We start from the raw sequence: 27,222 nt of genomic DNA on the forward strand, positions 1-27,222 counted from the left end.
CCACATGTGCCTAGATATGAATGTCATGTGCAGATAGATAAAATAATGCTCAATATTTTTTAAGGAAACAAGAACAGAGCAATTGCATGCCTTGCAGATGGAGAAATATTTATTTTCTTTCATTTTGGAAAGGTATCTTGTTGTCTAGGTCATAGATTCAATTTTGAATAACAACTAAGGGAGGCCATGGTTACATTTTTGGAAGCCCTGTGGTGACACCCAAAATTTTCTCAGAGCCTTCACACGTTTGTTTAAATTTAGAGTAAGCTTGCTTCTTTACTTTTTTTAAGAGCATTTGAGTGATGCAGGTTTTAAAATGATGCTGACTTAAATATGTGAGAAGGGCTAGGGAGATGTCACGGTGGCTAAGAGCGCTGAATGCTGTTGCATAGGACCTGGGATCCCAACCCTGGTGGCTCATAACACTCAGTTAACTGCAGTCCTAGGAGATGCAGCCCTCTATTCTGACCCTCCTCGGGCACCAAGCCTGCCACACCTGCTTTATCATCACAGACATTACCTACCCAGATTAAAAAAAAAAAAAAACCTAAGTTTCAAGACTCTGCTTTTTACTTTCACTGAAGTAAAATTAACAATAAAAATTAAAAATCACAGGCTGGAGAGATGGTTCAGAGGTTAAGAACACTGACAACTCTTCAGAGGTCCTGAGTTCAATTCCCAGCAACCACATGATGGCTCACAACCATCTGTAAAGAGATCTGATGCCCTCTTCTGGTGTGCATGAAGACAGCTACAGTGTACTCATATAAATAATAAATGAATAAATCTTTAAAAAAATTAAAAATCACACACACACTCACAGACAGTGTATAAGCTCTCTGTCTCTCTGTCTCTCTGTCTCTCTGTCTCTCTGTCTCTCTGTCTCTCTCTCTCTCTCACACACACACACACACACACACACACACACACACACACACCCTCCTGCCTCCTAGCCCATCTCTATCTCTGTGTCAGCTCCCACTACCCAGAAATGCATTTTATCTGGAACCTCGAATATCCACACCTATTAGGACCCAGAAGGATCTCCTACTCAGGCAAACGTGGCCACAGACTCCTCAGTTTGTCTGTCTTGTCCAACTCCAATGTGTTAGTTTTCGTTTTATCTCGTTTACCTTATTTCATTATCAGCCATTAGAAGCCGATATGTTTTCTAATGAGGAGTAGAGGGAAGTGAAACCATAGTCAGGATATATTACATGAGACAAACAATGTCTGCAATAAGAAGAAAAATACTGCCACTGTCTTTCCCTAAATTTAAAATGTGATTTGTTTGCGAAAGTGAAAATATGAATCAAAGCTCAGAATTCACCCTTTTCTGGGAGAGCTGGGCAGAGAGGCCAGGAATAGTAGATGTGTACAACAATGAGAGTGGGCGGTAAGCTGTGTGTAGATGTCAGTGGGGTATTCAATGAGGCTGGGTTTCCCCTGGAAAATGGGAGTCAATTGTGGTGACCGAGCCCCACGCAACAGTGTTCGCTCGGAGGTCTTTACTTCCTGGGATTCTTCCCTCCCCGGTCCCCACGCACTCCCTGTTCCAGGACCACACATCGGTGTCTTGTGCCCCTCTCTGACACGTGGTCACCTCCAGCACACCTCACACACACTCTGTGTTCAGAATGTCTTGTCACCCTCTCTGACAAGTGGCCAGGTGCTAGGGTCCAAGGCGTGCAGACCTTAGCTTCACGCAGAGCAAGTACAAGCTCGGACTCGGGTATTTTCACATCTGCTAGACAGTTTCCCCACCTTTTAGTTGGTCCCACCCCCCACACTTTTTTTTCATTTCTTTTTTTAATTGGATATTTTATGTATTTACATTTCAAATGTTATCCCCTTTTCTCCCACTCCCATCACCGCCCCCCCTTGTACGAAGATACTCCCAGTCCCACCCACCCACTCCCACGTCAACACCCTGTTAATATCTCTGACAACAACCATCTCTGACATTCCAAACCCACCGGAGGAGATCTCGTCTCCCCTGGGACTGTGTACTGGTATATTTAGCTTGGTTTTCCAAAACGAGAAACGCCCTTTTCTTCCTTGAATTTTCACCTTGGATTTCAATCTCTGTATCACTTTAAGTTTTCGCAAAACCCCAACCCACCACCACCTTAACCTAGCAGAGGTGCCCCTCAACCAGATGAAGGCCCGGGAGGTGGTGGCTGCAGAGAAATCCTCTCCCCTAGTCCCAGCCCTACACCCGCCCTGCTGTTTGGAAAGGGAGCGGGTTGGTGAGCAGATTGGGTCAAGGAAACCTGTTCAGCGGTTCTGCTAGGTGGGCAGGATGCAGAGGGAGCTAGGAATAGGTTGGGGGTGAGGGTGGGGTTGGGGCGGGGATGGGCAGAGCGTAGCACTAGGTACTGAGGCTGGCCCCGGAGTCTTCTGTGCCTTGTCCTTGAGCACGGCCTTGTGAGATCTGGATCACAAAGTGGCTTCCTCTGATGTTAGGACGAGTTTTTCACACATCAAAGCAGCCACTGAGAATGTGGTGGGGATTCCAGAGAAGTGTACCAGTTTGGGCCCGTGAGATGGCTCGGCAAGCCAAGGTTGGTAACCTTGAGGTTGATTCCCAGGCCTCACATGATGGAAGGGGTGAATCAACGCCCTAGAGCTGTCATCTGGCCTCCACAACTGTGTGCAGGTATGTGAATGCACACTCTTACATGCTCAGGGGTGGGGGGATGGGGTATGATTAGCCAGAATATATTGTAAAGGATATTCAATGATTACGCACCTTCCCCTAAAGAGTCCCCACAGTACTCTTAGGCTCCTTAATGACAACTATCTTGATGTGGTCTGCATGTAGCTATAGACTACAAGTTCCCTCGGAAGCCAAGGTGTTGGGTCCCCTGGAGCTGGGGTTTCAGACAGTTGTGAGCCACAGGACAAGGAAAGATTAGAACTCGGGTCCTTTGTAAGAGCAGGAAATACTTTTAACCAATGAGCTGTCTCTCCAGCCCCCAATTTATCTTTCGTAAAAAGATTTATTTTTTATTACTGTTGTATTAAAGTTATGTGCATGTCCTGTGTCTGCGTGTAAATTTGTGAAAGTGAATGCAGGTGCCCCTGGAGGCCAGAGGCATCGAAGCCCCTGGTGCTAGGATTATTGTGGTTTTGAGCCTGACAATGTGTGTGCTGGGAACTCACGTCCTCTGGAAAAGCAAAGGGTGTTCTCTGGGTCATCTCTGGGGCCCCCTGATGACATCTTAGACTTGGCTCAAGAACAATCAATAAAACCAGAGACACTCCAGAATTACGTCAGAATAACTCTTTTTTTTTTTTTTTTTTTTTTCCGGAGCTGGGCAGAATAACTCTTTAAATATCACAACATGTCTTAGTGAGATTAGGGAATATAGTTGTAAGGTCTTAGACTTAGAAAGGGTGTTCAGAGCGCTTCTGGGGGCGGGGGTGGGGGGAGAGGCGGTGAGCTGGAAACGTAGGAGTGAGCTAGGGCTAACTCTCTATAAGTTCAGGGTGGCTTCTTCATCCGGAACATTCTTGTCCACTATGCGCAGATCTGCACCAGGAGAGCAACGGGTGGGTTAATTTTTAATTAATGTTACTTATTAGCATTGTATGTGTGGTGGTGGTAATGGCAGTGGTGTGCGCGCGCGTGTGTGTGTGTGTGTGTGTGTGTGTGTGTGTGTGTGTGTGTGTGTGTGTGTGTAGGGGGTACAAGTCTGTGCCATGGTGCATGTATGGAGGTCAGAATTAAACTGCGTTAAACTTCGTGGAGTCAGTTCTCCCCTTTCACCTTGACTTGGGTGGTGGCAAACCCCAGTTATCTGATTTTCTGGGCAAGTGCTTTACCCTCGGATAGCTCAGAGCCATCTCACCCCAACAGGTGTGTTTTAATTGCCCCACCACACTAATGGCACAGAGGCCCTGTCTGGGCCTCTCGGGCTCATTTACTGTGTTCTAACCATCTCTGTTTCACTGGAGACTGAGTCGCTCACTGAATCTGGAGCAAGGTCAGCAGTCAGCAAGCAGCAACGATTCTCTGCCTCCACCTCCCCTTTCCCACAGGACTGGAGTTATGGGCTAACACGGGAGTTTTTATATGGGTACTGAGGATCTGAGCTGAGGTCATCATGTTTGCAAGAGCTGGAACCCTCTGAGTTTTTCTCCCCATCCCCAACATACGTTTCTCAAAGGGGCTGATACAGTTGGAATAAAACTATGGGGTATCGGTTTCCAAGACTTGAACTGTGACTGAAGGAAGAGTGTTCACTTGGACAGGGAATGTACTGAGATCCAAGGAAGATGTGGTATTGGGTGAAGTTCCCACATGGGAAGCCTGCAGAGCTGCAGAAACACACGCCGAGATCATTCATGGTTAGAAGGGGGAATGTGAGCCAGGTGTTGGTGCTTTCACCTTTAATCCCAGCACTCAGGAGCCCAATCTCTGAGTTCAAGGCCAGCCTGGTCTACAGAATGAGTTCCAGGACAGACGGGGCCGCACAGAGAAACCCTATCTTGGGAGGGGCAGTATGTTCATGTATGGGGTGCATATCCCGCACTTGGATAATTTTATTCTTTTTACAACTTATTTACTTATTTAAATGTATCCTTTTAAAAAACTGATGATTGATTGGCTTTTAGAGACAAGGTCTCTCTATGTAGTCCTGGCTGTTCTGGAATTCACTATGTAGACCAGACTGACCTCCAGCTCACAGAGTTCGGCCTGCCTATGCCTCCCAGATGCTAGGCCTAAAGGTGTGCACCACCACATCCGGCCATTACCTAGTGTAAACCTTACACTGTGGAAAGCAAGCAATACACAGAGACAGCCCCTGTGCACCTGGAGCTTATGTTGTATGTGGTTTACTTTACTTTGCTTATGACCAGAGTCTTCTGTTGTCCCAGGATGACCTTGAACTCGCTGTGCACTTGAGATCGGCCTTGAACTCCTGATCCTCCGGCTTCTACCTCCTAAGAGCTCGGATTTAAGGTGTGTACCACTACACCGGGTTTGGTCTAACAGATCGATTCATGAGCCGAAAATAGAAACATATAGAGCCACGGAGATGATGGCTCAGTGGGAAAAGGGGCAGGCCACCAAGCCAGGCACCTTGAGTTGAGCCTCCTGGGATCCACAGGTGGAAATCCTCTAGGTTGTCCTAACCTGACCTTCCCGTTCACACCGTGGAAGTCACGAACACCACACAAACACAAACAAACGCACACTAAATAAATACTGGAGAGATGGCCCGACAGCTAAGAATGCATACTGATCTTGTAAAGGAGCTTGGTTTGTTCCCAGCGCCCACACCAGGTGGCTCACAACGGCCAGTAATTCCAGCTCCAGGAGCTCATCTGATGCGCTTCTGAATGCCCTGAACACAAACACACACGCCTACATACACAATTAAAAAAAAATAACACTTTTAAAAATGAATATGAGGCCGGTTGGTGGTGGCACACACCTTCAATCCCAGTCTTTGGGAGGCAGAGGAAGGCGGATCTGTGAGTTCAAGACCAGCTTGGTCTGTAAAGTGAGTAATCCATCTTTACCTCCAGTCCTCGGCTTGACAAACGTTTCTCCCATTGACCTTTTGGTCATCCTTGGAGAGCGGGAATAAGGGAGCCCATCTAGGAGAAGGGATAAGACAGCGTGATCAACTGAGATACGCATGAGGGACGGTAGAGACAGCTCAGAGAGTAAAGGCTCTTGCTGCCAAGCCTGACGAACTGAGTTTCACTCCTGAGACCCACATGGTGGAAGGAGAGAGCTGACGCTCCCATAAGTTGTCCTCTGACCTCTACACACAGCTGTGGCATATTCATGCACACACACAGTAAGTGAAATAGGTAGATAAAGAAAGAAAGAAATAACTGCAGAGGCTCCATGACGTTCAATATTTGTACATGTAACGTGGCTTCAATTTCTTTATTTCCTTGGAAGTACCCAGCTCCAAACGTCAATAAAACCCAGGTTGAAAGCCAACTCGGTATCTGTATCTGCTCGGCACTGCTCCCTGCAGGATACAGTGAAAAAGCAGCTCAGGTCATGTCCTGCCCTAAACTCACAGGACAGCAGTCCCTGACCCCCCCTCCTAGCCAGCTTCCCAGACTCTCTCTTGAAAGAGTTGTAGTCCTACTATGTGCCCGGTTGTTTAGGGCTTTGGAAATGAGCATGTGCTGCTGTGTTTGTGGAAACCAAAGGTCAACATCCGGATTTTTTTTTCCTCCATTGTTCTCTGCCTTAGTTTTTAGAGACAAGATCTGAGTACTAAGCCTGGATCTCACCAATTTGGCTAGACTGGCTGGCCAGCTGAGGGGGTCTCTGAGGTGTCAGGCAGAGAAGAGAACTGTGAAGAGATGAGAATGAGAACTTGGTTCATATTGGCTTCATCAACCTGGAGCAAACCTTGTAAAGAGTCTGGTAGCCGGTAGTTTATTCTCAGGGTATTTAAACCCAGTATTGTTGGGTGGGCTTGGGAGGTTGGGGTATTTCCTGGTATAATACAATTCCTAGTGCACAAGAAAGCATAATTACATGGAAATCCCACTCAGGGTCCATGTCACTTTTCCAAGAAGATGGCTTCTGAGATAGGCTATTTGTGCCAGCTTAAAGACCTAGGGAAGACTCTGGCCTGGTCTTGGTCATACAGATAGCATAGTGGTCATTCGGTCTCTTAGCCAATTCTGCTCCTGGTTGTGGGAGCTTGGGGGTCCCTGGCTGTGTCGTTTAGATCACTAGCCACGTCCAGGCTTAGTTGTAGGAGCTTGTTCAGGCCTGACCCAACAGATAAATACCATAGATCACCAGGGTATCAATCATTCCAATTCCCAGCCTTCTGGATGGAAGGACCGGGATTTCTTTCCCATCACGTGATTAACGTTTCTGGTCTCTCTGGACAGCTACGGGCACAGGTACCTTCATGCTCTGCTCCCAAAAGCCAGCAAACTCAGGACTGAGACTACAGACTCATACGGCCTTACCAAGTTTTTGATGTAGGTTCTGAACTTGGGTCTTCATGCTTGCACAGCAAACACTTCTCAGGCCTAGCCTAGTTCAATTATTATTATTATTATTATTATTATTATTATTATCATCATCATCATCATCATCATCACCACCACCACCACCACCACCACCACCACCATCATTATCATCATTATTATTACTACATATTTATTCACAGTGTGTGTGAGTTTGTGTGTGTGTGGCACAGATATGTAGATCAGAGGACAACCTATGGGAGTCAGCTCTCTCCTTCCATTTTATAGGTCCTGGAGATGGAACTCAGTGGCCAGGATAGGCAGCAAGTGCCTTTACCCACTGAGCCTTCTTACTGCATCCATTTTCCCTTGGGGTGGGGGGCAGTGTTAAGACAGGGTATCATGTAACCTAGACTGGCTTAGAGATCACTAGGTAGTTGCGGGTGACAGACTCCGGGTGCTCTTGCCTCTACATCCCAAGTAGGAGAGCACAGGTTTGCACCACCACACCCAACAGAGATAAAGGCTATAATTTTACCTGTGGAGATACTAAAAACTCATCAGAATTACATTGTTTGCCTCATTTTCTTCTACCTAAAAAGTGACAGAGTGAGGGGTGGAGCCCACATCCACCAGTTTCCGAAGTCAATTGTGAAATGGTGAGTAGGTGGAGGAGGATGCTGGAGGGAGAGGGGCAATGACTCACCTATGGCCTTCCACAGGTCTAGGATCTCAAGAGCTGAGTCTGTCTTCCTGCCCTGGTTGGCCTTTGAGGAAAGGTGGAGGACTAGGAAAGGGATGGGAGACAGCAGGAGAGCTGTTAAACAGAATGAAATCACAGAGGATCCGGCAAGCCCTCGCAGCATTTAGTAGAACACTTCCAACCAAAGCTGCAGCATGGATGCACGTTGACCAGCCATACCTGACTTATGTGGGGGACTATGATGGGGCTTAGACTAGGGTTGTAACACACCTACGTCTGCGTCCCAAATCTCACATTTTCAATTCTGTCATGTTGTCATGGCAATGTGAGCTTTTCTTTTGTTTTTTTTTTCATTTATTTATTTGTTAGTTGTGTGTGTGTGTGTGTGTGTGAGAGAGAGAGAGAGAGAGAGAGAGAGAGAGAGAGAGAGAGAGAGAGCTAGAATCCTCCACCAGGCGAGAATAAAACCATAACCACAATTTTGAGCCACAGGTAAAGCAAGCTCTAATTAAGTATTGGCTAGGATGGTGGACTCCAGCCAGGTCCTTTCCTGGGTTCTCAGAAAATGGCCACAAGTCGCATATTGCAGAGGTTTTAAAAGGCAACCCCATAAGATCACTGTATTTCCCATCAGGTCCAATCAGGGGCAAGCATATATCCTAATGTATTCCCTACCTATGTACCTCCCACCTATATGTGATCAGGTACTTCCTATGCAGCTGGGTCAAACAAATTTGTTTAGGGGAGTGAAAACATGTGGCTTGTTATCCCCCATAAACAAGAGCCTCTAGCATTGCAGAGAAGTATCTGTCCTTGAGCAAGGAGCTTACAAATGAGAGGCATTGTTTCGTGGATCTCTTAGGCACAGTGATTAAAACTTAAAAGGTACCTTTGGCTCTCAGAAGATGCAGAGACAGACAGAGGGAGAGGTGGGGGCAGTCCATATGCCATGGCACATGTATGAAAGCCAGAGGACAACTTGTGGGAGTCAGTTTGCTCCTTCTGAGGATTGAACTTGGGTCCTTAGGCTTGCTAGCAGGTCCCCTTACCCAATTAGCCATCTTGTTGGCCTCCAACCTGAGGATGCACAGATCCCTGAGAGAAGCCTGTGAGAAGCACGGATTCTTTTTTTTTTTTTTTTTCCTGAGCTGGGGACCAAACCCAGGGCCTTGTGCTTGCTAGGCAAGCACTCTACCACTGAGCTAAATCCCCAACCCCGAAACACGGATTCTTATTTCATAATAAAAGCACAGAGACTGGGATAGGAAGAGTGAAGCACTTTGGTTAATGATTTTGCAAAGGTAGGCATCGGCCACGAATGTCAGGAGTGCTGACTAAGTGCAGAGAATAGTTTATAAACCCGAACACATGGCCTCTTCTCACCTCCTTTAAATCTGGGACAGATTCTTGCTATGTAGCCCTGGCTGTCCTGGAGCTCTCTATGTAGACCAGGCTGGCCTTGAACTCACAGATCTGCCTACCTCTGTCTCCTGAGTGCTAGGATTAAAGGAACCCCGCCACACCTGACTCAGTTTTATTTCTAGCAAATGGAGCCTAGCCTCACGCATAGTTGGGAGGATGGTGTGTGGTGGATTTGGTAGGAACTGAGCGGCATGTAGCTCAGTACATGTGTTCCTAAGAAAAATCACTTGGAGAAGTGGAGAGAGGCAGGGGTGGAAGCAAATCCAAAAGAAAGAATGGTGTCTAAATCAGTGTGACCGCCGAGAGGAGAGAGTGCTGTACCACTGTGTGCCAGGGCTGCTTAAGTCATCTGCTAAAAATCATGCTGTTGGGGCATTTACTTATTATGTGTTTATATGTATAGGTGCACCCATGCCAAGTCACCCCTGTGGAAGACAGAAGACATCCTCCTTCTACCATGTGGATACTGGGGGCTGGAACCCAGGTCATCAGGCTCGGAGGCAAATACCTTTACCCACTGAGTCCTCTTGTCAACCCCTCCCTGCTGGGGACAGCATACAATGACAGGGACTGCCAGCAGTAGGCCGGGATGGAGACATCTCAGAAGCCCGAGGCAGCTCCTTGTAAAGTAGGGTGGCTTCTGGGACCCTGAGAAGCAGGAGACACATCCTTCCAGGGGACCCAACAAATAAGAGGCTGCCTGCAGTAGGCCGGGATGGAGACATCTCAGCAGCCCGCAGCAGCTCTTTGTAAAAACTGGTTGTTCCCATTTCTCCTAACCTTAGCCCTGGACAGCGACTGCATAGATTTCATTTGTGCGTGACTGCCTTTCAGTTGGCCTTGGTGTGCATAATTATTCTATTATATCTGACTTTCCTACTTCTCTCTCCTTCTGTTCTGGTGAATTCTGTGAAACTAGATGTTCCTTGGTGTTATGATTCTTAAACAATTGGAAATGGAGGCATAGGGACACAGCACAGCACAGCCCTAATGGCCCAGGTGCGTGCTGTGTGTTCTCATCTTGGAAACAATGTAATAACTGCACAGTGGTAGTTCCAGATTAGTGCTTGACTTGCAAAGAAACTTTAAAGAAACTATTAGAAAATGAATTAGAGGGGTTGGGGATTTAGCTCAGTGGTAGAGCTCTTGCCTAGGAAGTGCAAGGTCCTGGGTTCGGTCCCCAGCTCCGAAAAAAAGAACCAAAAAAAAAAAAAAAAAAAAAAAAAAGAAAATGAATTAGAGCCAACATTGGGACCCTAAGAAAGGAAAAAGTTATTGAAGTTAGGCATTAAGTTTTATATAACATTTGAGAGTGGTTCCTGGATAAGGAAGTATAGAATATATAAAATTATATACTAATAAACTAAGTCAAAATACTGGGACTCTTGCGAGAGTCATTGTGTGCAATGTAAGGGAACAGAAAGCTAGAGAACTGCTGAGTTAAGGGTTAACTTGATCCTTTCTGGCCGCTGCCTGGCGGCTTTGCCCACGTCATTTATCATTAGAGCTTCCCAGGAAGCTCCGAGCTCCGAAGTATAATAAGTTAAAAGTTAAAGTTTAAATAACAATAAGTTTACAATTATTATTATTTTGGCCACGGGCCTGGGAATAGGGGAAGCTTGAAACTTTGGGGAACAACTGGAATTCTTAGTTCTTTGTGGGATGTGGTTATTCTTTTGAATCTGATTTAGCAATGATTATACAATGTCTTTTTTCTACCTGCTTTTGGATTATCAATAAAAGACTGGGGCAAGAGAAAGGCTGGAGAGCACGAGGGAGAGAATGAGAGAGGGCATGTGAAGAGTAAGTGGAGAGAGAATGTGAGGTGTGTATAAAGATTGTGTGCGAGGGCTGGAGAGATGGCTCAGTGGTTAAGGGCACTGACTGCTCTTCCAGAGGTCCTGAGTTCAAATCCCAGCAACCACATGGTGGCTCACAACCATCTGTAATGAGATCTGATGCCCTCTTCTGGTGTCTGAAGACAGTGACAGTGTACTTATAGATAATAAATAAATAAATTTAAAAAAAAAGATTGTGTGCGAGTGAAAGGAGAGTACATGCGGTGTGTGTGAGATATGTGTGAGGTATGTATGAAGAGTGTGTGTGAGAATGAAAGGGTAATGAACAGAGGTGTGCATGAGTGTGGGAGTTCAAAAAAAGAAAACCCCAATTAAAAAAAGCAGAGTGCACAAGAGAATGCAGAGTGTGTGCAGTCTCAAGCTAAGAGAGAGAGAGAGAGAGAGAGAGAGAGAGAGAGAGAGAGAGAGAGACTGAGACTATAGGCCTTAAAATTGCCTGTCAGTTTGTACCCAAAGAGTAGTCTGTGTATATTTATTATGCGCCTTCCAGATATCCCTGCTTCCAGCTGAGAACTCCAATCCTTTGTCAAGGCTGGACCCCAACACCTCCCCCTCTTCCTTTCTGTAGGTTTAGGATCAAACTCAGGTCATGAGATTTGCACCATAAGGCTGCAAGTGTCTTTACCCACTGCTTACTTAAGCCTCATAAACTCTCTCATGAATGTGGGAACCCCTAGTGTCCTCCCCATCTCAGAGCCAGAAATGGAGGCACAGTGAGATTAATCCTGCACATCAAGCAAGTGGCAGAACTGAGATTTGAACCTTCAACAGGCTCTGTACCTAGCCTTCCACCTGGACTAATGCTTCAGACCCATCTAGATATGAATGCTATGGTTTGAACCTGAGTCCGCTCCCATGGCCTCATGTTTTGAACACTTGCTCATTCCCCTGGGATCTCTAGAAGGTTGTGGAACCTTTAGGAGGTGGAGCCTAACTGAAGAAAAATAAGTATCTAGGGGTGAGCCTTTGAAGGTTGTAGTCTGACCCATGGTTCTGGCTACACAGTGATCCCTGACTTCTTTCATACTTTTCCATGTCCATGATGCATGAATCCTCTGAAATCATGAACCAAATAAATCTTTCTATCATTATCAAGTATTTCAGTCACAGTGGTGTCAAAACAATCTAGTATCTTTGCAGGGACACAAAGCCACTAGCATCAGGTAGGGACGAGTTGAGGTGGAGCATGGAGAAAAAGCACTTACCAGGACCCAGGAGGTAACCAGCACTATTGAGGGTCCAGCCTCCTCGTCCCTGGAAGAGATAGAGAAGTGAGGACTCAGACAGGAAACTGCCAAATCCCCCAAGTCTAGGGTGATGCAGGTCACCATGCCACCTCAATACTACCAGCCAGTGACACACAGAACTTTGCTTAGTCCCCACTTCAGTCCTGTGCAAGTAGGACTTCCTATAATCCAGCAAGTGGAGGACCCAGGCAGGATGACTTAATGGTTACAGTGCTTTGGTACCAAGAATGACCTTGGTCTCCAGAACCCACCTGGACCTCCAAACTCTCACTGTATAACTAACACACACACACACACACACACACACACACACACACACACACACAGAGAGAGAGAGAGAGAGAGAGAGAGAGAGAGAGAGAGAGAGAGAGAGAGTAAGAAACACGATGTTAGGGGTTGGGGATTTAGCTCAGTGGTAGAGCACTTGCCTAGGAAGCGCAAGGCCCTGGGTTTGGTCCCCAGCTCCGAAAAAAAGAACAAAAAAAAAAAAAAAAAAAAAAAGAAAGAAACACGATGTTTAAAATATAAAATATTTGGAGTGGAAAGGAAGATTCGAAAGGCCTTGCTTGATGCTGAGGGAGGATATGGGGAGTTGACTGTAAGAAGACCTTAGTAACTCCCCCCCACACACACTTTAGCACAATGTATTCTGTTATGAAATTACTGTTCTAGTCATAAACCCAGCATGTACACAGTACCACCTGCTAAAACCAAGATAAAGACTTGATCCATCAAAGTTCTAGGAAAGTCTAAAAATATACTAACTTTTTAAGAGTTTCAAAGCTAAGCTTGAGAAAGACCCAGGGCTACATTGGGACCCCAGGCATTCAGTGTGGTCACTGGCCAGCTAATAAAGACCTTCTGGTGAGCACACCATAATGTTGGCTCTACTATGAGGGGATTCGAGCCAGCCCAGTCTGAGTGCAGTGAGCACGGTTCTGGCAGGCCTTGCCTTTCTCCCCAACTCCCTCTGCCTTGCTAAAAACCCCTAGACTGCACTCCTAAAGCTAGCCCCCAAGGTCTATTCCCTTATGTGGCCAATTCCTCTTCCTATGGCTGACTACCAAGGTCCAGCTATCAAAGTACTGAAGTCCAGCAATCACAAGTCCCCCCCAGCTCACCTAATAAACATGCCCTGTCAAAATTAAACACCTCTCTCTAAATATAGGGTTTCCCATTTTCCCTTCATACACTGCCATTTACCTACAGGCCACATCTGTCTCTTCTCTATCCAGAAGTAGTCCTTTGTCCCTTAAGAGAAATGCCCCTTTCCAATCTCCCTTTCCCTTTTTCTCCCCTCTCCCTTGTTCCTTTTCCCTTTTCCCTTGCCCTCTATCTCTTGCCCTCTATCTCTATCCCTTATTTCTGCCCTCTGTCCCTCTGGGGCAAATAAATCTCCTTTGTGCCAAGAACTTCGTCTTGAGGTATCTTGACCTGACTCCGAGGCTCCCTACACACTTCATATAAAGTTTCTATGAAGCTAGATAGTGTTAGCATGTACATATAATCCCAGCACTTGGACCCGGAGGCTCAGCTGTCTCTGAGTTCGAGGCCAGCCTGGTCTACAGAGTCAATCCTGGAAAGTCAGGACTGCACAGAGAAACCTTGTCTCAAAACAAAACAAAAGCAAAACAAAAGTTTCTGTGAAGAGAGATGGATGAGTTCTGAGAACTACAGTACATCTTGGTGCCCGAGTTAACAGTGTGCTATTATAATCTGTAAAGTACGCAGAGAGTTAGATCTGATGCTGCAGGCCTATGATCTCAGCTCCCCCGGAGGTTTGAGAAAGGAGAATTCTAAGTTCCAGGTCTTCCTTCCTGGGCTACTAAGTCCAAAGCCAGCCTGTACAACTCAGTGAAATGCTACCTCAAAATAAAAACTAAATAACTAAATAAACAACAACCGAGCCTGCCTAGCAAACATGAATCCCTGGATTCAGTCCCCAGCACTGAATAAAAACATTGGTAATCCTATAATAAAGCACTGAGGAGGTGAGGGCATGAAGATCAGGAGCTCAAGGATATCCTTAGAAGCAGATTAACTCAAGGAGGCAGAGGCAGGTGGGCCTTTCTGAATTCAAGGCCAGCCTGATCTACATACTGAGTTCCAGGACAGCCAGAGCTATGAAAGAGACCCTATTTCAACAAGCAAGCAAGCAAGCAAACAAAAACAAAAAGAGGTTATCCTCGGGTATTTAATTTGAGGCCAGCCTGCCTACATGAGACCCGATGGTCCAATGGTTCTCAACTTTCAAAACACTGCGACCCTTTAATACAGCTCTTCATGTTGTAGTGACCCACAATAAAATTACTCTTGCTGCTACTCCATAATTCTAATTTTGCTACTGTTATAAATCGTAGTGTAAATATCTGCTATGCAGGATATCTGATATGTGGGAGTCGTGACTCACATCTGCCCTATGTGGAAAAATGAAAGGAAGGGAGAGAGGGGGAAAGGGGAAGGAGAGAGATGTGTTGCCAAGGATCCAGCTGCATGAAGCCAAATCCTGATGTCTTATCTTTTTTGTCCTGTTTAGCATTTTAAAGAAGATGTATTTTCTTACTTGTAAACCACCTGACATCAGTGTCCGGAAGCTGAACTCTGGTCCTTTGGAAAAGAGATATCATTCTTAACCACTGAGAAATCTCTCTGGTTCCCCTCTTAGCATCATTTTAACCGACAGATAAACCTTGAAATATTTATGGTGGACAGTCCAATACATTGTAATGTGCAATTTGTGGGACTGCTTTATGGATAGACAAATCCATTACCTCCAGTGGCTCTCATTTGTGTGACTGTGTATAGTGAGGATATTTTTTTATTATTACTATTCTTTTGTCTTCAATTATTTGAGACAGGGTGTTGGGAACAGGTAAAGAAACTTGTCTGAAGTACTTTCATTTTGACTTCAGACTCCATTTTGCCTAAGCTAACCAACTCCCTCTCTAGGCAACAGTAGTTCCAAAAATCACAATGCCTGTCCCTAACAACAGAAGGAACGAATTACATTTGATCAATTGGGCAAAAACACATTCAATGTCTGTTGACAATGATGGAACGTTGGGGAAAGTCCCTAGTCCCCAAGTTCTGATTGGTGAGAATTTAAAACATCTTTATTTATTATATACATTGTAGCTATCTTCAGACACACCAGAAAAGGGCATCAGATCTCATTACAGATGGTTGCAAGCCACCATGTGGTTGCTGGGATTTGAACTCAGGACCTTTGGAAGAGCAGTCGGTGCTCTTAACCACTGAGCCATCTCTCCAGCCCCCTGATCGGTGAGAATTATAACTGTAACTTGGCCCAGATGCCCATAAACCCTGCTTTGGCCCCTACTCAGACTGTCAGAAAGAAGCCTCCTGAGCCCTTGCTTACAGCTCTCCCAGATCAGCAACTCTGCGCACGTGGTGTGAATGATAAAATCTCAATCACGTGGTGCGAATGATAAAAGATTTTGCTGTTTGACAAGCTCATTCCTTCATAGTAGCCCACAACAGACACAGTGCAACAGGGGTCTCATGTAGCCCAGGCTGGCTTTGGATTTGCTACACTTGATCTTAGCCAAAGGCCAAGAAGGGATTTGAACTTGCTATGCAGTCCAGAATGACCTTGAACTTCTCATCTCTCCTTCGTCTGCTTCCCAAGTGCTGAGATCACCACGCCTGGCCTTGTAAAAACATTGAGTTTGCTCTCCAAGTGATTCGCAAGCTTTGAAGGCCTGACATGTTTTTAGCTGCAGCAACTGAGTATTTAGATGCTGTCCTTTAGGTCACGTGATATGGTTCTAGTTAATCCAACTAATCGAGAGCTGTTCAGCCTGGTAAGAGTAGCCCAACCCATTAACCTCACCCTGAGTTATAACTTGACAAAGACTTTGGAGGTTATGGCCTAGGGATTTCTGTAGACTGCGTTTCTAACACTCGTGAAACCCTGTGTTTGAGTCCCGGCACACCCCTGTAATCCCAGCACTCCTGAGGTAAAACCAGGAGGTTCAGGACTTGGTCATTTTGGGGCGCATGGGGCAGTAGTGGGCAGCCTGGGAGAAAGCTCTTTAAGTTTGTTTTGAGACAGGGTCTTTCTTTGTAGCACTGGCTGTCCTGGAACTTTCTATGTAGACCAGACTGGCCTGGGATTCAATAGAAATCCTCTTGCCTCTGCCTCCAGAGTGCTGGGATTAAAGGTGTATGCGCTGCTGCCCAGCTCTGCAGTATCAATCTTGTCTCAAAAAACAAAGCAGGGCTGGAGAGATGGCTCAGCAGTTAAGAGCACCCGACTGCTCTTCCAAAGGTCCTGAGGTCCTGAGTTCAATTCCCAGCAACCACATGGTGGCTTACAACCATCTGTAAAGAGATCCGATGCCCTCTTCTGGTGTGTCTGAAGACAGCTACAGTGTACTTACATATAATAAATAAATAAATCTTTAAAAAAAATCTTAAAAAAAAAAAAACCAAAGCAAAGCAAAAAAGAAAAAAAAAATGCAAGCATGGTGGGCCTGTGGGCCTGACTCGACAGTTTATATCAAATTCTCAGGGCTCAGCCTACCCTTGCCTCCTCAGTACTGGGGTTAAAGGCAAGAGCCACGATGCCTGGTCTGTTTTTGTTTGTTTGTTTCTTTTTTTTTGGAGCTGGGGACCGAACCCAGGGCCTTGCACTTGCTAGGCAAGCGCTCTACCACTGAGCTAAATCCCCAGCCCCTGTTTTTGTTTGTTGTTTTTGAGACTGGATACAGAGGGCTGGCTGCCCTCAGTCTAGTAGGGATCTTGCCCCAGCCTCCTGGGATCTGGGATTTCAGGCATCCATCACCCACCATGTTGGCTCTTTTTTTTTTTCATTTCTTCTTTGTGTATGTGTGTGAGAGCCCACGTGCACGCACACATATACACCACAGCAGGCTTCTGGAGGTCAGAGCACCATTCTCAGAGGTCAGTTCTGGTCAAACTCTGGTCAAGTCATCAGACAAATGCCGCAAGCGCTTTACCCACTGAGCCGTCTCATCAGCCCTCTTCTTTATTGTATTTTTCCTTCAGACTGGGTCTCATGTTGCCCAGTAGTAGCCAATACTACTAGTTCATGGATGATACTGCTACTAATGGAAATCGATCTTCCATTCCTGACCCCCACCCTCTGATTTCAGAATGTTGGGATTGGGGGCCTACACCGCCATATCCTGTGGATATGGAACCCAGAGCCTCTTTGCATGCCGCCAGGTGCTCCATCAACTGAGCCACTGAGAGTCCATCACTCTCTTTCTCTTTTCATTTTCTTAGTAAGCAGCATCTCACTACACTGCCCCTGCCCATGAACACGGAGTCTTTCTGCCTCTGCTTCCCGAGTGCTGGGGCAGTTGGTAGGCGCCATCACACGAGGCTGAATAAATTAAATTCCAATCCTATATTTTTCTCTTGTGTTCTTCACTCTTAGGGTCATGTTGATGAGATCCACAGAGCCACTCACTTGGGAGTAAATGAATGACAGACACAGTGAAAGAATCTAAGATGCCTTCTTCTGCCTACCCTTGACTCCCCAGGGCCAGGAGTCCTTTGTTTTTGAATGGAAAGATCCTGAGAAGGGGGATCCAGGACAGCTCACCTGGACCAGGCTGCCCCAGGGTTTCTAAAATTCTCCAACCCTCTTCAATGAGGCCCTACATCGTGACCTCGCCATCTGTCGTGAGTCTGACCCACAGGTGACCCTCCTGCAATATGTAGAACTGCAGCAGAGACTGAGGAAGGCTGTCCCAGGGACACTAAGCAGCTGCTGACAGAACTGACTGAGGGGCTGGAGAGATGACTCAGTGGTTAAGAGCACTCTGGGTCCTGAGTTCAATTCCCACCAACCTCATGGTGGCTCACAACCATCTGTAATGGCATCCGATGTCCTCTTCTGGTGTGTGTGTATGTGTTTGTGTGTGTGTGTGTGTGTGTGTGTGTGTGTGTGTGTATGTGTGTGTGTATGTGTGTGTGTGTGTGTAGACAGCTACAGTGTACTCATATACATAAAATAAATAAATATTTTTTTAAAAAAGAACTGAGTGAAATGGGTTATAGAGCTTCAGTCAAGGAAGATCAAATCTGTCGATGTAAGGTGAGCTACCTGGGGTAACTGTTAGAGGATGGGAGGTGCAGGTTATCAGAGGCCAGGAAAGAAACCATCCTTCATATCCCTGCCCTGAAGACCCCCCAAACAAATGTGAGGATTTTGGGGGATGGCTGGCTTCTGCATGCTTTGGATTCCCGGGTTTGCTGAGCTAGCAGCCCCCCTCTACCTTTCAACTAAGGCTAGACAGCCCTTTTTCTGGGGTAAGGGAGAACAAGGGGCATTCGATGCCATTAAGAGGGCCCTTTTGAAAGCTCCTGTTCTCAGGCTGCCTGAAATCAGCAAGCCCTTTCACCTGATTGTAGCTGAGAACCGAGGAATGGCTAAGAGGGTGCTGACCCAATCATTGAGCCCTTACCTGTCAAAGTACTGGACCCAGTAGCAGCTGGATGACCTGCCTGTCTGAGGATAATAGCAGCAGTGGCAATCCTGGTCAAGGATGCAGATAAGCTGACTTTGGGACAGGATTTGACTGTGACAGTCCCCCATGCCCATGCGAGTGTGGTGCGCCAGCCCTCAGACCAGTGGCTCACTAACGCCCATGTGACTCACTAGCAGACTTTGTTGCTGAACTTGACTGAGTCACATTCACACCTCTGGTGACCCTCAACCCAGCTACTCTGTTACCTGATCCTGATCCCCAGGTTTACAGGTTCTGGCAGAGGAACAGGGATGGTGGAAAGATCTCTCTGACCAGCCACTGCCTGACACTGAGGTTACCTGGTTCACTGACGGCAGCAGTTATCTCCTAGATGGGCAGTGCAAGACCGGAGTGGCTGTGGTACACCAGTGATGGCTGACAAGTGCTCTGGATAGAACCATTGCCCTCTGGAACTTCAGCCCAGAAAGCAGAACTAATCGCACTCACCAGGGCCTTAGATCTGGGAACTGGAAAGAGAATCAACATCTACAGTAGCAGGTATGCTTTTGCCACTGCTCATGTGCATGGGGCAATATGCCAACAGAGGGGGCTCCTGACATCCAACGGTAAACAATTAAGAACAAAGCCGAGATCAAGACACTCTTAGAGACTCTCCTTAAACCACTAAAGGTGAGCGTCCTCCATTGCCCAGGTCACCAAAAAGGAGAGACTTTCATAGCTGGAGAAACAACTTTGCAGATAAAATGACAAAAGAGGCTGCTACCAAAGACCCAGCCACAGTTACAGACAAAGAAAAGGGAGGCAAATGACTGGACTAAGGGTGGCCCCTTCTACAGTATTCCCCAGAGGAAGCAGTTCAGATCTCTGGTTACCCCACTAACTATTATCTTAAAGAAGATGGACAATGGAAGACACAAGAAGGGAAAGTTATTTTGCCTCAGGTCCAAGCAAGAGACCTGCTTGCCCAGATGCACCAATGGACTCATCTGGGCACCAAGAAACTAGAGCAAGCAGTCAAAGGTTCTTGAGGGTTTATCATAAACCTGAGAAACCTGACAGAAGAAAGAGTAAAAAGATGCCAGGTTTGTCAACGAGTGGATGCCTACCAAACCAAGGTAGGGGGAGGGAAAAGGCCTAGGGGAAGCAGGCCAGGAGTCTTTTGGGAAATAGATTTTACTGAGGTCAAGTCTGGGAGATACAGTTACAAATATTTACTAGCTTTTGTAGATACCTTTTCAGGATGGGTAGAGGCCTTCCCCACTGAACAGGAGACCACCACGGTGGTGGCAAAGAAGTTACTAGAAGAGATTTTCCCCAGGTTTGCAGCATCTAAGGTAATAGGATCAGAAGAATGGGCCTGCCTTCCTATTTCAGCTAAGTCAGGGACTTGCTAAGATCTTAGGGACTAATTGGAAACTCCATTGTGCATACTGTCCCCAGAGTTCAGGACAGGTAGAAAAGATGAATAGAACTCTAAAAGAGACCTTAACTAAATCAGCCTTGGAGACTGGTGGGGACTGGATGATGCTTCTTCCCTTTGCCCTGTATTAGATATATATGGCATCCTAGTCCCCACTGTATCCAGCCTACAGTTGACAGCTATTATGGAACTGAAAAATGATAATTTAATATTTAAGGCCAATATGCTCATGTATATGTTTGGCCTAAATTATGTGCCCTCCATGAAGCAGGCCCAGTTCCAGAACCACACAGGTCAAAAGACACTGGGTCTATATGAAGAGATTTCACCAAGGTGAGACTAAACCCATGTGAAAAGGCATTTCATCATCCTGTTGACTACAGTCACCACCTGAGTGCACTACAACCACGCCAGACCAGCTCCTCCACTGAAGAAGACTGCCTGGCTCCAGCTGTACCAAAATAGAGGGTTCAAAAGGACACCAACCCCCTTATGTTAAAGATGACTCAGTCCCAGTCCTGAGTCTATTGTCCCTGCTAACTATATGTCTATATGTACGGTGTGTCCTATATCCCCCTGTTAGGAAGGTACCCTAGCTGAACCCTTGCTAAGAGAATACAGTCCAGTTAATGATCTTAGGGCAACACCATATACAGCTGGGAGCAGGGAATCAAGAGTATGAGCTAGAGGACTATAAGCTTCAGGAATGAAGCTATGCTAAAAGGAAAGGGGGCAATGAAAAAGCCAGAGTTGGGGTCAATCTGAGGCCAGTGGGAAAATTCCACCACAAACCTCTGAGCACACAGAAAGACTCCTCCCTTCCAGGAGGAGTAGAGCTAGTTTTAGTTCCTGGAACAGCTGCAAGCCAAACTGCAGAACAGAGCTACCTGTGGCTTCCAACCGACCCCCACCCCACCCCCAGCACCCTTGGGAAAGTCTTGAATGGGTACGTTGAGTCTGATCTGAAAGTTGATTCATGCCATCAAATGCACATAGTACCCTGCCTAATTACCATTATTTGAATTCTGCCCCAATTGTTGGAATCCTGCCCCAGTTGTTTGCAAGGTATATAGCTCCCTGTTAGAGCCTGCTCAGGGTCGTCTCCCCTGGAAATGGGACGACCCTGACATGTCGGAATTATTAAACTCCCTTTGCTTTTGCATCGATCACTGCCTGATCAGGAGTCTCATTCAAGAGATCCTGGAAGAGGTTCGGATCAGACCTCACACCCCCTGGATCAGAGCAGAAAAGATCTGAAACCTCTCCCCAGAAGGAAACATTGGAGAAAGTTGTTACCCTGTGAGCAGGTGCAGAGTCTGGTGTTTCTGCGAGGCTTAGCAAGATGGTGAGGAAGAGGACCAGATGCTTGGAGCAGGCCATCCTGGAACTGGAAAAGCACGGCATACAGCTAAGGAATGCTACAAACACAGATGGAGAGTTAGTCTCCAAAGCAGGGATGTGTTCCCCTCTGATGTTTAAAGAACTACACCGAGTGGAATTCATCTACACACGCACACTCACACTCACACACTGCCTACAGATAGATGAGTTGGGCCATATGGTGCATAATGACATCATCACTATGAACCAACAGTAAAGTCTTTTTATTTTAAATATGTCACAGAGAGCTAGAGAGATGGTCCAGTGGTTAAGAGCACTAACTGCTCAAATTCCAACACTGAGTTCAAATCCCAGCAACCACACGGTGCCTCACAACCATCTGTAATGAGATCTGATGCCCTCTTCTGGTGGGTCTGAAGACAGCGACAGTGTACTTATATATAATAAATACATCTTTTTAAAAATAAGAATACTTGCCACTGCTAGGTGGTGATGGCACACACCTTTAATCCCAGCACTCAGGAGGCAAAAGTAGACGGATCTCTTGAGTTTGAGGCCAGCCTGGTCTATGGAGTGGATTCCAAGACAGGGCTACCTAGAGAAATCTAGAAACAACAAAAACACTTGCTACTATTGTGGGAGACCTGGTACCTACATCAGGTAGCTCACAACATCTTCTGACTCCAGTTCTAGAGAATTCTGTATCTTCTGGCCTTGGCATCCAGACACACATGGCACACATGCACATAAGATGAAATAAAATAAATGAGAGAGAGAGAGAGAGAGAGAGAGAGAGAACACGAACAATGTGGAGATGGTTTAGTGGTTAAACAAGGCATTTCACCTGGCAAGTTTGAGGCCAGGAGTTCAGATCCCAGAACTTGTGTGGCAGCCGGTTGCAGGGATGCACATCTGTAATCCCAGTTGTCCTACACTGAAATGGATGGAGATGAAGTCAGGAAAGTGCCCTGAAGCTCACAGCCAGCTCCCCCCGGTGTTCACAGCTCCGTGGCTGTAAACAAGAGACCCTGCCCCCAACAAGGTGAAGGGTGAGTATCAGCAACTCAGCTTGTCCTCTGATCTCTACGCGGGCAGTGTTCAAAAATAAGTAGGGAAGCACTAGGGGAGGAGAAGGAAACTCGAGAGTTGGTTGAGAGGAAATGTACCACTAAGTATTTACAACTGTCTTCAGTGCCCTTCCCCACAGACACCCATATCTGCTGTCCCTTATATGAAATACACAATACGTGCACAGAACCTCTGCACCTCTGTCCTGGGCACGGGGCCCAGAGCCCCTAGAACTGAAACTATGATTGATTGTGAGCTGCTTGGTGTTGGTGTTGGAAGCTGAGCCCAGGTCTTCTGCAAGAACAGCCATTGTGCTTAACGACCAGGCCACCTCTCCAGCCCCCTCCTGTAGGCTTGATTGCCTCTAGTCAGTGTTGCCCAGCACAGTGAAAATAAAACCTCGCTGTAAATAATGCAGCGCTGTGACCTCAAGGAAACATAAGAAAAATGTCAGTATGTGTTTGGAGGTCAGAGGACAACTTTCCGGAGTCTGTTCTCCCCTCTACCTCCTAAGCGTTAAATCCAGCTCAGCGGGGTTACCTCCAACCGCCTTCACCAGCTCAGCCGTCCAGCTGGCCTTCCCTGCTTACTTTTAACTTTTGATGATTTGAACCTATGGCTTTGCAACCTGTGGTGTAGACAGCTGACTGGTAAAATATGGAGACCAGAGAAGAGGAGAAATAACAGTCTGCAGAGTCAAGTGTGGTAGTGTACACCCGTAATCCCAACACCCCAGAAGTAGAGGCAGGAGGATTAGAAATTCAAGGTCGTTTTCTTTTATGCAGCTAGTTTGAGGGCATCCTGGACGCCATAGGATTCTGCCTTAAAGCAGAGGTCAGCTGAGCAGGTAAAGGGGCCTGCTGCCAAGTCTAAGGGACCCGAGTTTGATTCCCAGGAGCTACAGAGGTATAGGGAAGGAGCTGACTCCTATAAGTTGTCCTCTGAACACCACAGTAGTGCCGTGGGACATATGCTAGCACACACCCCCCCAGATAAGTAAATAATGTAATAAAAGGGGGAAAAATCAAGAAAACAAGCAAAAGATTCCTCTATCCACCTTTTACCCATGTTTCTCAGATCCACTGTCACGGGCCTGGAAATCGACCATACCCAGCTCTCCCTTCTTTCCTTCTCTGTGCATACCTCCCTACTGATCCATCCCCAATGCGATGCCCCGTTTACCCTTACAGTCCTCCTCTCCCCCAGCCTCCCCTCCTTCCAGCCCAGGTTCTAACCTGTGTGGAGCAGGCAGGAGCAGCTCTGGCTTGGCAGCTCTCAGCAGCGGGGGTCCTGGCTTTTATGCTTCTGAGGAGAATGAAGAGGTTAGGGAGAGAGGCAAGGGTGGGTGGGCGGGTTAGTGCGGATGGAGGCAGAGAGGGCGACTCATCCACTTCAGAGTTCTTTAATTGGTCTGTGAGGTCAGACAAAGGTGCCTTGTGGCAAACAAATCAAAACAAAACATAACATTTCTCTGCCACAGCCATCCCTGGCTCTCTTTCTTCCCTCCACTGCTTCTTTATGATCTCTCTGACTTGTGCTTTTGTTGTTGTTGTTTTGTTTTGTTTTGTTTTCATCGTGTATGTGTGTGTGTGTGAGTGTGTGTGTGTGAGTGTGTATGAGTGTGTATATGTGAGTGTGTGTGGTGTGTATATGTGTGTGAGAGTGTGTGCATGTGAGTGTGTGTGGTGTGTATATATTTGTGAGTGTGAGTGTGTGTGTGAGTGTGAGTGTGTATGTGAGTGTGTGTGGTGTGTATATGTGTGTGTGAGTGTGTACACGTGAGTGTGTGTGGTGTGTATATGTGTGTGAGTGTGTATGTGAGTGTGTGAGTGTATGTGTGTGAGTGTGTGTGTGAATGTGTGTGTGTGAATGTGTGTGTGTGTATGTGAGTTTGTGTGAGTGTGGATGTGTATGTGAGTGTGTGTGGTGTATGTGTGTGAATGTGTATGGTGTGTATATGTGTGTGAGTGTGTGTGTGAATGTGTGTGTATGTGAGTGCGTGTGAGTGTGAGTGTGTATGTGTGTGTGGTGTGTGTGTGAGTGTATGTGAGTTTGTATGAGTGTGTATGTGTGTGTGGTGTGTGTGTGAGTGTGTCTATGTGAGTTTGTATGAGTGTGTATGTGTGTGTGGTGTGTGTGTGAGTGTATGTGAGTTTGTATGAGTGTGTATGTGTGTGTGGTGTGTGTGTGTGTGAATGTGTGTGTGGTGTATATGTGTATGTGTGAATGTGTGTGTGAGTGTGTGTGTGAATGTGTGTGTGTATATGTGTGTGTGAGTGTGTGTGTGTGTGTGTGTGTCTGTCTGTCTGCCTGCCTGCCTGCCTTTCTTAGTGTTTCCTTTTTCCATGAACCTCATCCTAAAATGGCTCCTGGAGTTTAGCCTGAAAGCTCAAAGCTATTTTGTTGTTGTTTGTTTGTTTTCCAAGACAGGGTTTCTCTGTGTAGTGCTACTTGTCCTAAAACCCCTTCTATAGGCCAGGCTGGCCTTGAACTCACAGAGATCCACCTGCCTCTGCTTTCTTGGTGCAGGGATTAAAGGCATGCACCACCACCACCTCTCAGCCACCTCTCATCCTGAAAGGCTCACATACACTTATAATCCCAGCACTTTGGGGACCGAGGCTGAAGGATCATGAGTTCCAGGCCAGTCTGGACTTTAGTGAGCCCGACTTAACTGACCACAGAACAAAATAAGGGGCTGGAGAGATGGCTCAGATGTTAAATGCGCTTGCTACACAATCACCAGGTTGGACGAATTTGGATCCTAGCATCCATGTAACAAGCCAGATATCCTATATCCCCCTACATTCCCAGCCTCAATTTGGAACAAGGGGTAGATAAACAGAAACCGGTAGACCACCAGGACTTGCTGACTTCCAGCCTAGCCAAGAAAAAATGAATCCTAGTTTCTGGAAGAGACACTCACTGCCTCAAAGGCATTAAGTGGAGAGTGGTGAAAAGGCACACAGCGCCCTCTTGTGGCCTTTGTGTGTACACACAAGTACATTCACCCATGCACACACCCAAAACACACACTAAAATTTCATCATTTATTGACTTGTGGTAGCCATTTGCCATAACATGTGTGTGGAGGACAGAGGACAACTTGTAGGAGTTCTGTCCCATCATAGGAGTCCTGGGTATTGAAGTCAGGTCATCTGCCTTGATGGGCAGCACCCTCCCCCACTGAACTATCTCACAGGCCAAAAAATAATTTCTTAGGGGGCTGGAGAGATGGCTTAGTTAAGAGCACCGACTGCTCTTCCAGAAGTCCTGAGTTCAAATTCCAGCAACCACATGGTGGCTCATGATCATCTGTAATGAGATCTGATGCCCTCTTCTGGTGTGTCTGAAGACAGCTACTGTGTACTTATATATAATAAATAAATCTTAAAAAAATAATTTCTTAGAACAGATAGCTCTTGGATCTCAATAAACAGCTGAAGGATGAGCAACTTATGGGGCACTGTGTGTGCTCTCTCCTTGCGTTTTTTTTTTTTTTTTTTTCCTTTTTTTTCGGAGCTGGGGACCGAACCCAGGGCCTTCCGCTTGCTAGGCAAGCGCTCTACCACTGAGCTAAATCCCCAACCCCTCTCCTTGCGCTTCTTACTCTCTCTTTATTTCTCTTCCTTTTTACCCTGGACAATTTCAAGGGGGAAATTGGGGCTAGGGGTATAATTCCTGGCACTGCCAGTTGTTCCCAGAGAGATGGTAAAAAAAGGTCTTGATTTCTTGGAATTCTGTCTCTTCCTCTCTGCCAAAGGGCCTCCTTTCCCTCTTGTGTCCCACTGCCCAGGGAGCACTTTTGTCTCTGTCTTCTGTCTTCACATCAGCCCCTGACCCACACCACCCCACACCCCATGCCTTAAGTGCTCCTTCTGGAACCAGCCCGTTCCTTTTTGTTCTGCTGCCGGAAAACATCGAGCCAAGGAGAGGCATGGATGAGAGCTCTTGGGCTGCAGTTTCTTTTGTGTGTCCTTAGATCTGGGGGAGGAGGAGGAGAAAGACTCTCAGGAAGGACAAACTGACAAGAAAGTGTAAATGGCTTTTCTGGGAAAGAGAAGGGAGGAGGGGAGGTGATGTCATCAGAACAAGGAACAGAGGGCTATGAGATCTAGAGACCAGAGGGAGGGAGGGGAGGAGAGAGGGAGGGGGACAGTCAAGAGAAGGGAAGCCCAAAGAGATCCCCATTAGTCATTCTCTCTTGCCCAAATATTTTATTTTCATTTTGTTTATATATTTATGTGTCTGTAGGTGTATGTGTCAGGTGCCTGCAGAAGCCAGAAAGGGGTGCCAGGTCCCCTGGAACTAGAGCTCCAGGCAGTGGTGAGCCATCAGATATAGGTATCGGGAACCTAACTTGGGTCCTTTGCAAGAGCAGCAGGCACCCTTGAGCCAGTTCTCCAGTTGTCTCATTTCTACTTTTCTTCCCAGTGTTCTCTACTCTCCACACCCACTCTCACCTTCACCTGTCTCTTCATCTCTCTCTCAAAGAATTTCCTAGCCGTGGGAGCTGCCGTGTCTTTTTCTCACCAGGAGGGGGAACCAAGCCATGGCTGTACCAGAGCTGTGTGCAGAGAGCAAGTCGCTGGGATGATTCGGCCTAGCTGAGTTTCTTCTCACAGTCCCTCTATCTCTGCTCTTCAAATTACACATTCCCATGATTTACTGATAAAGTCAACTTGAGCTTGGCCTCTGCTTCTAAAAGGAAGTGTTT

The 27,222-nt window shown here is 46.6% G+C and overlaps 1 protein-coding gene across 3 annotated transcripts; it reads right to left on the reverse strand.

Annotated features, from left to right (window-relative positions):
- Positions 1-3,271: 3,271 nt before the first annotated feature.
- Galp (galanin-like peptide) lies at positions 3,272-27,218 on the reverse strand. 3 transcript variants are annotated; one of them, XM_063272782.1, is made up of 7 exons: positions 23,741-27,218; positions 22,282-22,371; positions 21,393-21,514; positions 12,153-12,201; positions 7,670-7,750; positions 5,533-5,610; positions 3,272-3,535 (listed from the first exon to the last, which is right to left on the reverse strand). In XM_063272782.1, exons 3-7 carry the CDS (start codon positions 21,498-21,500, stop codon positions 3,480-3,482), a joined length of 372 nt encoding a protein of 123 aa, XP_063128852.1. In that variant the 5' UTR covers positions 21,501-21,514; positions 22,282-22,371; positions 23,741-27,218; the 3' UTR covers positions 3,272-3,479.
- Positions 27,219-27,222: the final 4 nt, after the last annotated feature.

The sequence above is a fragment of the Rattus norvegicus genome, chromosome 1 (genome assembly GCF_036323735.1).
Source record: "Rattus norvegicus strain BN/NHsdMcwi chromosome 1, GRCr8, whole genome shotgun sequence".
Lineage (NCBI taxonomy): Eukaryota > Metazoa > Chordata > Mammalia > Rodentia > Muridae > Rattus > Rattus norvegicus.

Coding starts and splice junctions, on each gene's coding strand:
- Galp (XM_063272781.1), bottom strand. CDS start 21,500: ATGCCGTGCTTTTCCAGTTCCAGGATGGCCTGCTCCAAGCATCTGGTC. Junction 12,202..21,392: donor ACTCTGCACCTGCTCACAGG/GTAACAACTTTC, acceptor TATCTCTTCCAG/GGACGAGGAGGCTGGACCCT. Junction 7,751..12,152: donor TGGTTACCTCCTGGGTCCTG/GTAAGTGCTTTT, acceptor TCCCTTTCCTAG/TCCTCCACCTTTCCTCAAAG.